The 17,568-nt window shown below is 35.6% G+C and overlaps 1 protein-coding gene across 6 annotated transcripts in view; it reads right to left on the bottom strand.

Moving 5' to 3' along the window:
* LOC129422919 (teneurin-3) overlaps positions 1-17,568 on the bottom strand; it is a 148,377-nt gene that overhangs the window by 24,517 nt on the left and 106,292 nt on the right. For all 6 annotated transcript variants that reach the window (XM_073854329.1, XM_073854328.1, XM_073854330.1 and 3 more), the window contains 3 exons: positions 16,762-17,023; positions 8,438-8,705; positions 7,423-7,566 (listed from right to left, as the gene is read on the bottom strand). In XM_073854329.1, the coding sequence (XP_073710430.1) occupies positions 7,423-7,566; positions 8,438-8,705; positions 16,762-17,023 (674 nt within the window). The remainder of the gene's footprint in view (positions 1-7,422; positions 7,567-8,437; positions 8,706-16,761; positions 17,024-17,568) is intronic.

Raw genomic sequence — 17,568 nt, 5'->3', positions numbered from 1 at the left:
TCCTTTAACCCTTTAGTTTCACTTCATCACGCAGCTATTCCTGTTAGAGGATGAAAACATTTAATTCATTATAAATCTAGTATGTGTTCATTTTCTGTCATAGTTTCGTTAAATTTATGTTTTATTTAAGTGTTTTTAATTATTATCATGATGCGTACGCCCCACCCCTTTGATTGCCACGCCCCCTGGAAAAGGACACCCACCCAACCCCACCACCTTAACTAACAAATTTGCGGGAAACCCTGATAGCCTATACATGTAAGTTGGTTAGAAATGTGAAAGCACCTATTTTCAATAAGCTGCATGATTTGTGCGAAAATGTAATGCTTTAAATTAAGGGTTTTGAAAAAGTCATAAGCATTCATAACTCAGGTGAGCTATAGTAATGATCAAAACAAGGACAGTTACAAAATAATTGCATAAAAAGTGTATAACTTCATACTTATTTAATTACATGCTGTTGTTGGTAACTGGTCAAAAAACCTGTCACTTGGTATGGAGTCAATTAAGATTAGTTATTATCAGGTATTTGTACTCAAAGCATATAAAGTACAACAAATTCCAGAAATGTAAATTCCCTTTAATGTCATCTATGGTAATGCAATGCTTATGATTATTGATTATTCACTGAGCAAATATGCCGATCAAATAGCAATGAGGTAAATAGCACTATGTGGTAAATGTCAAGCAAACAAGCTGCATATCCAACCATCCAGGTGTTTCGGAGAATTTCTAAAGATGCTTCAAAGTACTCGCCATATTGAAAACTTTCTCCTCTAAAAAGTTTTATACAGACACTTATGTAAGAGAGTGAGATTAATATTTAAAAAGTCCCAAGAGTATGGTTGTGTTATAGGGACAGATAAAAGCCAGGCGGTGGGAGTAAAAACACAGTGACATACACAAAGTCTTCAGTGCTGTTGACAGCTGATATGAGGCTGTATGTAAGTTTAAAAGTGCATGAGGACATATGAATGACACATCATTACGAGCCAGTGGGACAAATGGAGTTCATAAATTAAAGTTCAAATTGATTACATTTGTGATGTTTTTCCAAACAGAATATATCTCCATCTTTACTTCCAGTGCACTCCCCAATAATTTACAAAAATGCATTACTCGTAAAGAAGTTAACATGCCCAAAAGTATTCCATCTAATTTATATAATTCCGCTTGACCAGAGGAGTCAGATTTAAGAGCAATTTTCCTCAAGAGTAAACCGATGAAGTCGATGTAGATTATCAGATAAATACTGAGGGTGCTTTTACACTTGGTTCGATTACCAGGTCCAGGTGCTCTCTTCCCCCGCTGGTCTCTGTTCACATTAAATTATTTGTAATTGATCTGTGATGTCATCAAGTTACAGCCGTGTCCCTATGTTGTTAGGAGAAGGGCCAAAATGTACATTATAGTTCACATCAATTTTGTTGTTCTTTATTTGGTCCTTTGGTTTTCCAATTCCAAATGGTTTATTGTTTTTCAAAGAATAAATAAAGAAACCACTTGTATCTGTCTGCCACAAAAGTACAAAAATTGCTTTAAAAAAGCAGACTGCCCGCAGAAGTTATTTTCTGCGAAGGCAAGCAGAAATGATCTCTCTGCTTGCAGTGCGTCAGTCCCGCTTGTCACTAAGGTAAATGAGCATGCACAGACACCCACAAATGAGCAAACGTATATCAAAATGAATACAAAGTATTTTGTACAGTCAGTGTTACTTTCTAAAAAGATTAGAAGGAATGTTTCAGCAGTTTACTTGTGTAGTACCACTGCTTTCATATCAGCAAAGAACTGGAGTACTGGAGTTCACACCAACCGTAACCCAGACAACGCTTTTTAGATTGACTCGGGTACAACTTGCACCCAGGTTTGAACAACTGTCTCACATCATCTAAATGTACCTGTGCTGCAACTGAACCCAGGTGAACTAAAACTGCTACACTTTTACAAATAAAGGTGCTTTAAAGGTTCTTCACAGCGATGCCATAGAAGAACCTCTTTGGTTACACAAAGAACCTTTAAAGTCAAGTTTATTTTATACATTTTTATAATCTGAAGAACCCTTTTCACCTATAACCTTTTGAGAAATGGAAAGGTTTTTTTGGATGTTAAAAGTGCTTTTAAGGAACAGTGAATCAAATACTCAATTTTAACTTGATAATATGTTATATAAGAGGTCATCATACTTGAATATCCTGCAAGTTTCAGAACTGAAAATGTCCGTGCTACTGAAATAGAACAGTGTTTGGCACCAAGCAAGTATTATAGCCGAGTGTGGAATTCAGAGAAATATGACGTCAGAGTAGAATTGAAGCACCTCCCCGAATCCAAACACAACAACCAGCTTCGCCTGACACACGTGTGGGCCAGGGGCAAAAGCAAACCATGCAGTAGGGGTGCACGATAAATCGCATGCGTTTGTCACGCGCATCACGTAGTAATGCCGGTTCCTTGATTAGTATTAAATCGCCATCAGCTGTTTTCAGATGGAGCAGCTTTAACTACACAGAGCCGTAGTTCACTGACAATCGGGGCAATTTCGCATTAATTATCGTGGACGTATCGCCTGCGATATGTATGCGATATGGCACAGCTTGTCAGAGAACTACGGCTCTGTGCAGTTAATGTCGCGGCATCTGAAAGCAGCTGATGGCGATTTAATAAAGCAATAAACCCCAAGAAGCAGTGGGTTACCAGTGCATTTTATAACAGCTAAGGGGCGTTGTTAGGCACGACGCGAAGCGGAGTGCCTAAACCCCCTTAGCTGTTATAAAATGCACTGGTAACCCAACGCTTCGAGGGGTTTATTGCGTTTATAAAACGGTTACTTCATATGCATAAAGTTAGCGGGATTTTATAAAATAAACACAAATAAGTTGTAATTATATTAGCATAAATATTACTCATCCGCCAAACAAAGTAGTTCCTCAGAATCAAGTGTGACTGAAACAGAGCGCAGTTCACAAACAACACAGACGCAGCAAAGATACAATGAAAATATGATTAAAGACGGTGGTGTTTATTTTATAAATCACCATTCATCTAATTTATACATTAACATTTATATTGTACTGTTGAAGTGATGATCAAATATGCTTGTAAGCATGCTGAACTCTTTCCCCGTCAGCGTTTTTTTTTTTAAGTTGCCACCCGGTTTTAGTTTAATGCCTTACAGAAAAAATATCTTCTTTAAATAAACATAAATATAAAATGAAAGAACAGACCATCCGCTTTCAAACAACAACAACAAAAAGTTTCATCCTACCTTAATTTGTTCTCTTATCAGTAATCACCTCTCAAATTTTCAGCTAAAAGCGGAGATAATTCCATTTTTGTGAAGAACTTTAGTAAGAAATCATCAGATTCAGCCATGAACAGTACTACACGGTGTTTTCAGTGAATGCGTCAGTGTTTAAGTTGGGAAAGATCGCCACCCAGTGGATAATAGCGGGCGTATGAACTTCAGTTATAAACTCCTCAGACAACGTTTTCTCTTTATTGACGAGATGACTCAACAGTATTTATTGACATTTATTTGGATATCGCCATTAATTGTGCAATTGTAGACAAATAAAAAATATGATTAAAGACTGTTGTGTTTATTCTCATAAATCAGTACGCAGCAACAGTGGCGCAGTGATAATTATGTAATGTGGTCTGAACCGTGAGGTTACCGGTGTATTTTATCACGGCTTAGAACGCGTTTCAACCAATCAGAATGAAGAACCAGAACTGCCCGTTTTATAATACTAATCAAGGAACCGGCATTACTGACGTGATGCGTGTGGTATCGCATGCAATTTATCGTGCAGCCCTACCATGCAGTGTCTCAACAATCAGTAAACATGTCTTTAAAGATTGCCAAATGTAACCAAAATGACTTTTAAATAAAAAAATTCGGAGAGACTTTTATTTTAAAATCAATGAGTAAAATCAAAATTTGATGCTCCTAATCTCAATATAAGATTATAGATTATATTAGACTTTAGCCTGGATTTCAGAGACAAGAGTCACGTATACAGTATGTGTAGCAATTATGAATATATTGTAGGCTAATGCTTTTTCTATCCTGAGCACAGTGGGCTACCTGCTCTTTCTGTCTTATCTCATCATCTTCTCTCTTTCTTTTTCCCCAGTGTCCTTCTCTTGCCCTGTATCTTTTCTCTTTTCAAATCTGAGCTTTGTTTGAAGCAGTCTTTTTATTTTCGTCTGTATCAGTAAAAACAAAATAAAGTTATAAATGTGAATTTACTGAAGGCTTCCAAGAAAACCATGTAAAGAAAACTTTATTAGTTTGCATTCCCTGATTATTAAGTCAGTCGTTTAACATTTTTATCATAAAATAGCTGTATAATATGCAATGTTTACTTACATTATCTCGCACATCGTCTCAGTCTAAAAGGCTTTGCGCTCTTTAGCTTATGTGAAGTGCAACTCTGCCTGCTGTGATTGGTCATCGCATGGGCAGACTTTGACGCGTGTCACTGACATCACACTACAGCGAGAGCGCTCTCGCTGTGTTGTAATGTCAAACGTCAGTCGTTGTATGAAGCTTAATACTTTAATTCGGAGGCCCGGAACATAACATTAGGAATGCTTGGTTAAAGTTTCAGCTCGTGTGGGAAGTGTTTGTTTACTTTGTGTACTGCGGATTCATTTGTAAAGAAGTCGATGCTGGATTTGAAGAGACACTGTGATTAAAAGCACCACTAATACTGGATCTGACAAAAATGGCACAGCAGTAAGTAAAAGATTTTACTTTATTTAAGTTACTGCGTTTCACTATTGCTTTGTTAGAAGAGATCGCTTGATGTCTGTTGTAACATCCGTGTATAAACACGTATGTTTGACTGTTTTAATTTACTAAAAACATTAAACGATTAATAAAGGTACAACACTTAACAATACGAATGTAATATAACGATAGAAATATACAAATTTAGTAATAAGACTTACATTCGCAAGTCGTGAGCATATTAGCTACAACAATTTGCGATTAACTAAATAAATAGTAAACTTTATAATGATGATAATGTAATGTAGTTAAAAACTTTTAAAAATAACGTGATTTCAGTTTCTTATTAATTTAATTTATCATTGAGGATTTCTTAAAAAGTGTAAAAATATCGTCTCGTCTCGTGAACCCAATCTCGTGTCTCGTCTCGTGGATTAAGTGTCTCTTCACACCCCTGTCATTTATGTGTTTCATCTTTAGCACCCAGAATCTTTTGTGGTCCAAACATGTGTGTTCGGCTGCAATTTTTACACATTAATGTTTTTAAAACATTTCCCCACATGTAATGACGGGAATGAAGCTGTCCAATCATATAAGTGGCCGTTTACGTCCAGGTCTTCAATGCGGCCCGCCCCTTCAACTGAACCATTTCTCCAGAGAGCCACTAATCCATATTACAAAATAGCCTATTACTTATTGCTTTTGATGTTTTTGAATGTAAAAACCACACGAACATCATAAGTAGACATCAGACAACAGTATAAAACAATAAAATCAACAAATTCACCGCCTATTTAAAGAACCATTTAGACAGAAAATGTTCTTCAATGGCATCGTGAAGCAACTTATTTTTAAAGGAAAACACCACCGTTTTCAATATTTTACTATGTTCTTACCTCAACTTAGAACTAATTAATACATCCCTGTCTTTTTTCAATGCATGCACTTTTAATCTTTGTACAGCGCTTTGTGAATGTGTTAGCATTTAGCCTAGCCCCATTCATTCCTATGGCTCCAAAAAAGTTTTCATTTGTGCCACCATACTTACTCATGTAACTACTCATGTAACAGTCTTTAAATAGGGAAAACATGGAAGTGTTTGGTGGCTTCTAAATTCATCCCTGTTTGGAGCCATAGGAATTAATGGGACTAAATGCTAACACATTCACAACGTGCTGTAAAACGATTAAAAGTGCATGCATTGAAAAAATCTAGGTTTGTATTAATTCGTCTAAGTTGAGGTAAGAACATAGTAAAATATTGAAAAATACACTCCAATAAGAGTGTAGTGTGAAACCCTTACAGAGCTATTTTTTCTCAGGTTTAACTCATCCAATGTAAAATTCACCTAACCACAAACTTACAGCTAAAAAAACATTATATGGATTTATATTTAACAGCACTGAAAGCTTTAGGGCAGGTGCTTTACGTCTTAGCACTCTCCATCAGAACATGCGGTTCTTCTCGTCCGGCTTTTTTGTTTCATCGGTTTTTACTGTGTCTGTGAGGCTTTTGACAGATTTAGTTCACAAAACTGGAAACACAATGCAGTTAATCTTCAATACAAAGTCAACAAAAAACATGAGCAGTATAAATATCCTAAAAATATAAAGTCTATTAATATGTAATGAAAGTGTAGAAAATTACCATTCAGAATTAAATATGAATATGATATCCGACCTCTGCTGCATTCTATTATTTTTGTCAAAACAATTACATGCACTATTAACAGATGATAATCAAAACTACTAAATGATACATCAAAGCATTGCCATAAATAAGATGATATAATCCTCTATATCTCTGAAAATCTGCAACTGGTTTAATCCATTCTAGTGCTGGAGGTGTAATGAAAATATCAACTATAATGGCCAGGAATAGAGCTCAGAGATAAACGGTGTAGAGGTGTGAAAATAAGAACCATGGCCGTGTCAGAATGTTGTCGGATTAAGAAGCGTGAAATCCCAAAAGGCCAACTGGCATTTACGTTGCAATCAAGAAAACCCTTTAATGCTTTATAAAGCATTGAGATCCTTTGAAAGGCAAAATCAGATGATGTCACATTAACTAACTCAAGAGTCAATAGACTTTAAAAACAACAGCACCTGAATAGTGTCGGCCTAATCTTATGTCTGTAGGATGTATTGCAGAGCAGACTTGCAAAAAAGACTACTGGATCTGATTCAAAATGTGCACATCATTTACAAACAATAAAAAGATGCCATTATGTAAGTGAATGTGAAGATTTAAGCCGAAGGAATGGGCTTCCCTGTCACCCCGTTTCATTACGAAGACAAAGGAACAGGAGTCGTCTGGTGGAATAATGCCACATTTCCATATTCACAGTTGCGTTTTAATGGCACTTTTATTGAATTAAGCTATAAGTATGCATTCTCTGCCTGAAAACTGGATAAAGATCATTCAGGCAAATCATGTCCCCCCATAATGTAAGAGAGCTCGGCTCTGACTTTGGCACGCTGTGTTAATGATTCCGATTTAATCTGTCATCACCGTGAGCGATTAGCCCTTTCAAACTCTGCTTTATTATGTGCAAATGAGCCAATGAACCATATTTCATGTTAAGATGAATATTTATGGGGTACGAGTCCAGGTAGAGGCACTGACCCCTGAGTTGGCAAAGGGACGTAGCGCTCAAAAACACCTCACAGGGAATAATAAGCCATTCTCACCATTCGACACATCCAAAACGTGGTGCTTATCCAGGGTCCAGCCGCCTAGGTTGGAGGCCTCCAACTCATATCCCTGCAGTGTGGCTGTCCTCTTTTCCCACAGGATCACATTCAGACATGATTCATACTCGAAGCCAACGGATACTGTGGCATAAAAATCAGACGAAAGCTATAAATTATCCATAAATGGCATTTGTTCAACCTACTGTACCTGGAAATGTCTTCACGCTTCACACTATATTTTAAGATTTCTTAAGGTTTCAGGGCAAGCATATTCTGTACATTTTTAAACACCATATGTGACATTTCGTCTTCACTGTATATGCGCCATTGACAAAAAGTATAATTAATCTTGTCCGGCCTTCAATTCAATGGGAAACTGGTGCAGTAACTATGTCAGCTACAGCATCGTTAGGGAAGATATATTTTTGCAATCCATATGATTTCAATGAGTCCAGTCATACAGCAGCAACATATTCCAAATGGGTCTGTAACCTTCTGAAGGCTGATGTTTCTCACCGCGGTTCATTTGCAGTCTAATTATACATGCAAAGAGCAGTCAGGAATATGAAGATGGACTAGAAAAGTGGAGCTGCTTAGAGATTTTATTTATTGCTTGAATGCAACCCTCTGTCAGTTTTGCAAAATATGGTTCAATTGAAAGATGGAAAACAATTAAGCATATGCTACATATTGAGATTAGCTTTCGAACTGCGCTTATTTTCAGCAAGGTCATACATTTTGTTCCAGCTATAAAAGGAAACCGGATAATTGTCCTGAGTTCTCTGACCTAATTTCCATTAAAAACAACTTATAAATTCCTAAAATATTGAGTTCAAAATAAAATGAGCCTTTATAGTGCGTAAGCACTTGAACCTTTACTATCTTTTGTGGAAAAATTCACTTTCTGGCTGGAAAAAGATTAATTGTCCCTCGGTTAGAATCAGTCCAAGTTAATAATATATTCATACATATGAAGCTTTATATAGATTCCTCTCATTGTTCCACTACTTACCTACAGCCTTCGCCAGTCCATAGACTCTCTGGCTGTAAGCATCCGTCTTGTCCCAGATAAAGCCGTAGGAGAGCCGTGGTGAAGCCGGGAACTGCTTCTGAAACATTCTACCCTCCACAGCAACCAAAAGGTGGACTTTAGCCAAGCCGAAGGGCACGCTGGACTGGGTCATGATGACCTTCAGAACGGGTTTGTATGCTGAGGCACGTGAACTTAAGTAGACTAAACCTAAATCACTTCCAGGAATTGCTGTCTGCTCATGAAGAACCTATGATTAAAATGTGTGCAGGAGAGAGAAAGTTAATAGCCTGGAGTATAATTTTTCTTGTTTCGAGTAGAGGTGGAGAAAATTTGATAGTTTTGGAATACCTAGCATTGAGCACTGGTATTTAATTTCTTATTATCATTTTTATTATAAGCTGTAACATTTGTCAAATTGAAATGTAATTAATTCATTATTAAGAGTGGGATGTCAGAATAGCAGAAATACAAAGACTGTAAAATCTCTATAATGTACATTTTTGTTTTGAATATAGAGTTTTTACAAGTGTTTCATATGGAGGACCACAAGAGTCATGCAAAATGTAATAAATAACTTCAATATTTAATAACTACCTGGGCCGGGTTTCCCAAAAGCATCGCAAGGCTAAGTAGATCGTAAAAATGATCGTACGAATCATCTTAGAATTACGGGCTGTTTCCCAAAAGCTTCGTGACTTAAGTTGCACTTGAAAATCATCGTAGATCTACGAGTGCTCTGCAGTAATCGTTCATTCATAAGTGCATCGTAAGACAACAGAGTTACAAGGTCACCTGCAGGACAACCAGCAAATTGCACTCCTGCAATGACAAAAATGTAATGTTTTAAATGTTTATTTATTTATTGGGTTCTTTGTTTATTTTATATTAAATATATAATATAATATATTTAAAATTCAAATGAGAAATCAGATTTAAATAACTTAACATAAATTAATAAAGAAGGAAAACGTATTTTGTACAAGTTGGTAAAAGTTTTTTGTATTTTGGTAAAAGTTGGTACTAGCAAATTGATAAATGGTTCATACCGATTGCTGCTACAGTATAATTAATCTAAACATTGTTTTGAAGGGAAATGGCATCTAATTAAAGAAACCAAATAAATATTTACGGTACAATGCAATAATCCATAATAATAAATAAACATAGATAATAAACAACAAATAATAATAATAATCTAAACTATAATAGAAACGCAGAAGGCATTTCGCAGTGGGACGAGTCCTAACTAAATACGGAAAATAATATTTAATAAATTATTAAAACATTTAAAAAGTCATTGAACAATAATGAAAATATATTATTAAAATATTAGTGCACATCGGCTGAAGATCATTAGCCTAAACAAGCACTGCATGAAAAGAGCTGTAGACGGACAAATACGGGATGGAAAATCCCTGCTAAACTTTAGGTTTGCCAGATTTTTGAGGCAGAGTGCTTGGAAAGGTAATACACCAAAGTAAACTTGTGAAACATCCAGAAACTTTACGTTTGTGGATGTATATAGGAACTGGTGGAAGTTTCCAGGAATCCTTACAGCTGGTTGTGAGGAGAGGTGGGTGTGAGGTGTGAAGGGCTTTTTATATGTTAATGACCCACAGGTAGAGGTGTCTTCTTTGTTTTCAGAGCTGAGTGGGGTGGGGTGGGGGGTTAACCATGTCTCTTTAAGACAGCACATACAGTATTGTGGTACATAAAAACTGTTTTCTAAATACGTTTATTATTAATATAATTTAATTAGTCTATTTAAGAAACTTAGTATCCTTCAAAATAACTAAAATTCAATGGACACAATTACAATTTTAATGTGTGACAATTATGTCTCTGACTCAAGAGAAATGCAACAAATGTTATTTCAGAATATTTATTTCCAACACTTTGAAAACATGTCTTGAACTGCCCTAGGTCAGAATATTGTGCACGTTTCTCTCAATGCTGCATACATCGTTTAAAAGAAGCCGTTCAAATGACATCATGTAACACATTTTTGCTAGCTAGGATGTTGATAAATTGAAATGTTAAGCTGCTTGATTTTGCTGATCTCTCATGATTTGAAGTTCACTGTTTCTATTGTTATTATAATTCTACCCTAACATTTCATTAAATCTTTTAAAATAGAAACAAAAATATCAATAGACAGGTCCATAATCTAAAAGACAGTCTTTCACATGTGAATGCAAAACATGTTGGGTGATACTGACTGACAAACTTGGGTAAACATATCTGCAGATACCTGTCTGCTACTGTACTTCTAATCCAGAGGTGCCCAAAGTTGGCCCACAATAGATCTTTAATTTGGCCCATCATGCCACGTGAGATAAGGAAAAAGAAAACAAAAGTCTTGACGCAGATGTTCATATTTTTAATTAAACATTTTCTAAAATGTATAATTTTTTGTTGTATTTTTACATTACAAAAATGTAAATTAATATTAAATGCAAGGGATTAAAGTGAATTTTTTATGTTTCATGCATACTTTAAGGTGTATAAAATGCAACACAAAACTTAATGAACTCGGGTACTACAGGCTAAAAATGAAGAGGTTTTGGCAGTGGCACACAGAGAAAAGGATATTTAAAATTTATTGGCAAAATTATTTCTTTTTTTTTACAAAAAGCCTTGGAAAATAAAACTGCATTAGTTATGCATAAACAAAGTAATGTTTGCTTATTTATTTTTTAAATATTAGAAAATTATAAATTAGGGGTTATCCAGGGCCGCCTTAACCTAATGTGAGGCCCGGGGGCTAAGAGGTTTTGTAGGCCCCCCTTCCCCTCGATTTATAGTCTCTTTTTTTAAGTGTAATATCTAGGTAATCTACATCACAAAATGCACTAGTAGACATACAACAGTGAGTTTTCCCTCTTTGAGCCAGAAGACACCATAATATTGTTATTAACATATCACTGAGTCCACTTGAGCATAAACACAAGACACTTTATTTAACAACCACACACAGCAACTTGTGGTGATAATAAAACCAAAATGTGTGAAAGTTTATATGTATATAAGCTTTATGTTTATATAGTTTTTGGAATATAATTTGCAGAAAATTGCCACTCACTAACTAAATGCTCACCACAATTTTAAAAATTTAGTTTTAAAGTGAAAATGCATTAATGATAACAAAAGATAAGTCTTTATAGACAGAATCTTGTTAAATGCATTAATGATAACAAAAGATAAGTCTTTATAGACAGAATCTTGTTTTTTATCAGTTATTTATTTTGTAGGCTACTGAAGATATAGTATGCATTGTATTTAGTATTTATGCATACATAAGCATGTAAAACGACCAAGTATGAATATGCACAAGACAGACAGGGAACATACCTGTATATAAGATCTTTAGATAATGAGATTATAATGGTGCTATCAGGGGATGATCATTTGAGATGGTTTTGTCGCTCTTTACTTTCTTAGACTTGCACCTTTAACGTTGCGTCTCTTTCTCGTCTTTCTACCAACAGATGTGTGTACTGTGAGCTGACGTCGCGTCAAACTACATCGCTGCAGCTGCGCACGCGTCACTGATATAAACGCGAGTAAACTTAAACTTTATAACAACTAACAGCATTATGTGCGGGAACTCCAGTTTCTTGTGCACGTTTGGAGAGACTTCTGCATGCCAGAGACTCAGCTGAACGAGCACAGAGAGCGAACGAGCGAGCGAGCGCGCGCACGAAAGAGAGAGAGACCTGCACCTCACTAGTGCTTATTTTGAAATTTCAGAAATTACTCTTTCATTTGTTGGTGGATTATTTCCCGTTTCTCTGTCACACTCAGTCTAACGTGCAGGAATGTCAAATTGACAACGCGCACTTAATTACATTACGCGGAATAAAAAATATGTTACGTCTGACATTTTATTTCATGTTAAGTTACAACGGACCAATCAGCAGCCATGTAACGTGCAATTAGAGTGATTGACAGAAAACCCGACAAGTTACAAAACAATATGACATTTTCAGCTCGTCATGAACGCAAACTTGGGAGGCCCTTGAACTTGGGAGGCCCCTGGGCTTCAGCCCAGGTAAGCCCGTGCATTAAGGCGGCCTTGGGGTTATCAGAGCAACTTTAATTTTAATATAACACAACACCATTTACTTTTGGCCCACGGCCCTCAGTCAGGTTTGGCCCTTGTAAGGAAAATGTTCGGGCACCAATCAATGTGTAGTCTATCTAAGGAGGTAACTGTTAGCATATGATAATGCATGCTTGTACAAAGTCAGACCACATATTATCATGTTTGTCTTCAATCAATCAATTTAAATAAAAGAGATGGGGACTTTATAATATAATAAGGGTCCATATATCACAGTGATAAAAGACACATGTATTTTTACTTTAACATGAACTAATGCTGAGTTAAGGCATATACTATCATAAACTAATGAAGAGTCATCATTAACATGACATGTTTTTCATTGTTAGTTAATGCATTCATTTACAATAAATTAATTTGAGTTCATGTTGTAATTAAGTAAGTTCAGTAAGTTACATGTCTTAACTCAGCATTAGTTTATATTTACTTATATTTAAGTAAGAATTCATTTAGGTATACGTTCAATGTTTCCAATGATGAGCAGGTAATCCACTAAACCCACAGATAATTCCTGAGGCATGTTTAAAGAGTTTTGTATTTCATCAAGAAAGTGCTGATTCACAAAGATTTTATATTTAAGAAAATCTGAGCATCATTCAAAATAACTGTTAACATGTTTGTCAACTAAACATGTTTTGTCAACGTTATAAACTTTATAGAAATATTCTTTATTTTTTATTAATGACCAAGTATAAAGAACAATGCATAGTGTGAAAACGCGGATTATATAAAAGTATATAATAAAGTGCGAGCAGAGGATCAATCAAACTTGGGCTGAAATGATTGTAGTGCATCCAATGCACCTTGGAAATCGTAGTTTACATCTACAGCAGCATATGCTACAGCAGTGACAACGCCAAAGAAAAGGACTACATTTCCCAGAATGCAGCTGCACCCACTCATCTGCCCCACCCTTCAGGTGCGACTGCTTGACCTATGGGCTTGACGGGAAAATTCAAAATCGCGAACCGTTACAGCCTGGATGGTGTCTTTGTTTGCTTGCACATCAACAGTAAGGTAAGTTTGATTTAATTAGTTTGTCTGCATCGCGCTGATCGGATGCCTATTTGTTCATATTATGTTATTTACTATGATTCGTTTTTGTCTTTATACTAGAACTGTTTGAATTTAAAGCACAAACAGCAAAACATTAAGGGTATACATGGTACACAGCGGAAAACATGAGGTTAAAAATACGCGAAGTAACATTCAAACCGGGCTGTTAAAAGAATCAATTCGATGTTTAAATTTTTAAAAACAAAACTTTAAAGAAGCCAAGATGAGACATTCTTTGCATAAAACAAACAAAACAACAGTAACTTGTGTGTTGGAAATGTTAGCAGCTAGCAAGTGTCTCTCTGCTATTTTAAATGATACGCAGACGATCTTTTGTTGTTTAAAAGCTCATTGCTTTAGTGCTGGTAGATGCTGCTTATTTTTCAAGACGGTTTTAATAGCTTTATATTGATTTGTAACAAAGCCAGCTTCACTTTGAGAGAACCTAGATGCTAATTGTAAAGAAGCTTGGAGTCATAATATATTTTAATGTAATATGTTTGCTGTTTTTCATCTGTGTTTTGCGTGTCGAGTGCGTGTATGTGCATCACGTGTTTGACTAAACACGTGATGCACGTGGTTTACATGAAGCAACAAACACATATTTTAAAAACACAAGCAACACACATGACACTCCGAACACTTATTTTGAATTTGCAACCCTCGGATGAGGAGTCACGAGCCGCCCCTGCTACATTACATTGTACTACTTTGAATGTAGTTTTCATTGTTGCTTTTATTTTGTTTTATTTTACTCTAATATTGCTTTCTCTGTCTGTATATTTATGAGTTTAAATGGTATTGTTTATGTATGCAACTTTTAATATTTGTGTATTATATTATTTTGTGATTGTGACAATTGTGGATTGTTCAGGTTTTTTTAAATAAACGTTTCAAACTCAATTGAAGTTTTTATTTTTTTAAAGGGTTTTGGGGATGTATAGTAGTATATAGTGGGGGGGGGGGGGTGTTGTAGTCTATCTGCATAGCAGGCAAATAACCAATCAAGTCACTAAGCTATGAGGGCTTGGGTTGGGCTTAAAACAAAGTGTAACCAATCAAATCATCTCAACTGGAAAGTTTTAAAGTTGTGTCCCAATAGTTGTCAGAGTTTTGGGAGGGGGTTTTAAAAGCAACCAATCAGTGTTGAGATTAAACACCAATGGGGACACTAGAATTGTGCAAAGGTGTGAAATTCCAGTACCTCTGTAGGTGTGAAAGTGGCCCCTGCCAAAATCTTCAATGGGATTACTTGCCATGGCAACAAATGGCTGCATATTCCACGGGGATATCCCCTCAGCAAGATACATCCGAATTGGTATCATTACGGGAGTTTCCTAACTTGGTGGAATTAGTAGTTTACCCTCAGTGGAACTAGTAGATACTTCCGAAAATCAGTGGTGTTTACAGGAGTTTCCTAGTACGGATACACCTCTTTTCATGCAGTGAAGCTTCTGCTACAACTACGAGTCATTCTATTGGTGACATTTCAGCACTTGACAAATGGATAGCGACTCGTAAGTAGCACTTAAAACCCAGCTGCGAGCGATCGTTTCATGTGCATCTTTTGGAAACGCACGTAAATGAACAACGAATGTTCGTTAAGTAGCTCGTAGAAAGCGCTCTTAAGAGCTAAGTTCAATCGTTATCGGGAAACCCAGCCCTGGACAATAAAAATAGCAATTAATAGATTTGTTTAAAATTTTATTAATTGATCTATAAATAAATAGACAAAGTTACAAAAAAATCATTATGTAACATTTTGTTGGGCAGTGAAAAGTGAGATGATAACGTAGAAATGAAATATTAATCAATTAATAAATAGTTCAAAGTAATATAACAATTTACAAAAACAACATAAAACACTCAATAAGTTCATCATTTTAAATTCCATTTATAAATTCTTAATTAAATAATGGAATTTCAAAATGTATTTCAAAAAGAAATTTAAAAAGAGAATAGCTGGATTTATAAATTGAACTACAAATACAGGTTTAAATTAGGCATTTAAAAGGGCATTTCTGTTTTCATTTCCCGATGGTTCTCCTTGTTCTTTTCGCTATTCGATTTGGCCTCTCTATTTGGCTTTTCCGTGACTCTTTGGGTTCTCATCCGATATCTATAAATCTGCGCATGACGTACAATCAGAGCCAATCAGCGAGCTTGTTACATCCACCTGGCCATAGCTAATTTGCATTTCTCATTTGACCATTTGCAAGGACCCAAAGAGTCACGGAAAAGCTAAATAGAGAGGCTAAAACGAAAAGCAAATCGAACAGCGAAAAGAATAAGGAGAACCATTGGGAAATGAAAACAGAAATGTAAAACGGAAATGCCCTTTTAAATGCCTAATTTAAACCTGTATTTGTAGTTCAATTTATAAATCCAGTTATTTAATTAAGAATTTATAAATGCAATTTAAAATGATGAACTTATTGAGTGTTTTATGTTGTTTTTGTAAATTGTTATATTACTTTGAACAATTTGTTAATGGATTAATATTTCATTTCTACATTAGTTTTATAATCTCATTTTTTATTGCCTAATAAAATGTTACATAATGTTTTTTTTGTCTATTTATTTATAGATTAATTAATGAATTTTTAAACAAATCTATTAATTGCTATTTTTATTGTCCAGGTAGTTATTAAATATTGAAGTTCTTTATTACATTTTGCATGACTCTTGTAGTCCTCCATAGTTTCAAGGGTTAAATGGGTAAGCTATTATAAAACATTTAATTTATTCACTAGAAATGTTACATAAACGTTTAAGGATTTCCAGTCATGTAATATTTATATCTATTTTATTGTGCGTAGACTCAAAAACTCTTCAAATGATTTACACTTACAGCTTTAAAAGTACCTTATATTATTAACATAAATAAGTTGTGCCCCAGGAATAAGCTATAGGAGACACATTCATGATTAATTCAAAAGCAATAGCTGTATGGTGATGATGTGTCTGGTATTTCTGACTCCAGATTACAGTCCTCTCCTATTTTGTAGTGTCATTCAATTATACAGCTCAGATGGGCTTAAGGCACAAGTCAAATTTATTTTGATTTTCAGGAAAAACATACCGAGACTCATTTTACTCTCAGATGCGATGCAGCGTGACTCACCTGTGTCTCAGGAATGATGGGGCTGGCCTCGGGGCTGGTGCGGTAGAAGGTGGAGAGTGGTGACGCTGTGATTTTGGGTGAAGGTCTGTCGAGGCTGTTAAACTCGCAGTTTGGTGTCTCCCTCTCCTCTTTTCTCATCACCAGCATGTCCATCACATAGAAGACTCTCCATGACAACCACACCGTGCGATATACAGTGGGATACGGAGCACGCGTGAAACTTAACGTCAGTGCAGCGCCGCCATTCACCAATAAATCAAACCTGCAGACAGGTGAAGACACAATAAAAAATGTGGGATGAAACTACAATGTTGACTTACAAAAATATGGTTAGAGGTAGAAATACCACAGTCGTGTATTACCATAGAAATGAAAGATTATCATATTTATGAATCGTGGCTTCAAGGAAGCATAGGATTACCATGATGTATGTCTATAAAGCATGGCCTTACTAAGGGACTATGACCTACAAAATATGGTATTTTGTGCAAGAAACATGGTATTCCTATTTTACATATCCACAAACATGGTAATACCATAATACTTTAAGGATACTTAAAGGGGCCATGGCATGAAAATGTGACTTTTTCCAGTGCTATAATTGTGTTCCCCAGTGCTTCTAATCAACATAGAAAATGTGAAAAAGATCAACCCAATAACTTAGTTTTGGTAAACCATTCTCTGCAAGCACGCGGGAAATTTGGTCATTGAAATTTGGCTCTCCTTATGATGTCATAACCACCATCATTGCGATCAGTGTTTGAATTTTATCAGCTCATTTGCATGTCAAAAGGACACACCCAAAAC

This window comes from Misgurnus anguillicaudatus, chromosome 16 (assembly GCF_027580225.2).
Source record: "Misgurnus anguillicaudatus chromosome 16, ASM2758022v2, whole genome shotgun sequence".
Taxonomy (NCBI): Eukaryota; Metazoa; Chordata; class Actinopteri; order Cypriniformes; family Cobitidae; genus Misgurnus; species Misgurnus anguillicaudatus.
This window is presented reverse-complemented; position numbering and strand designations above follow the sequence as displayed.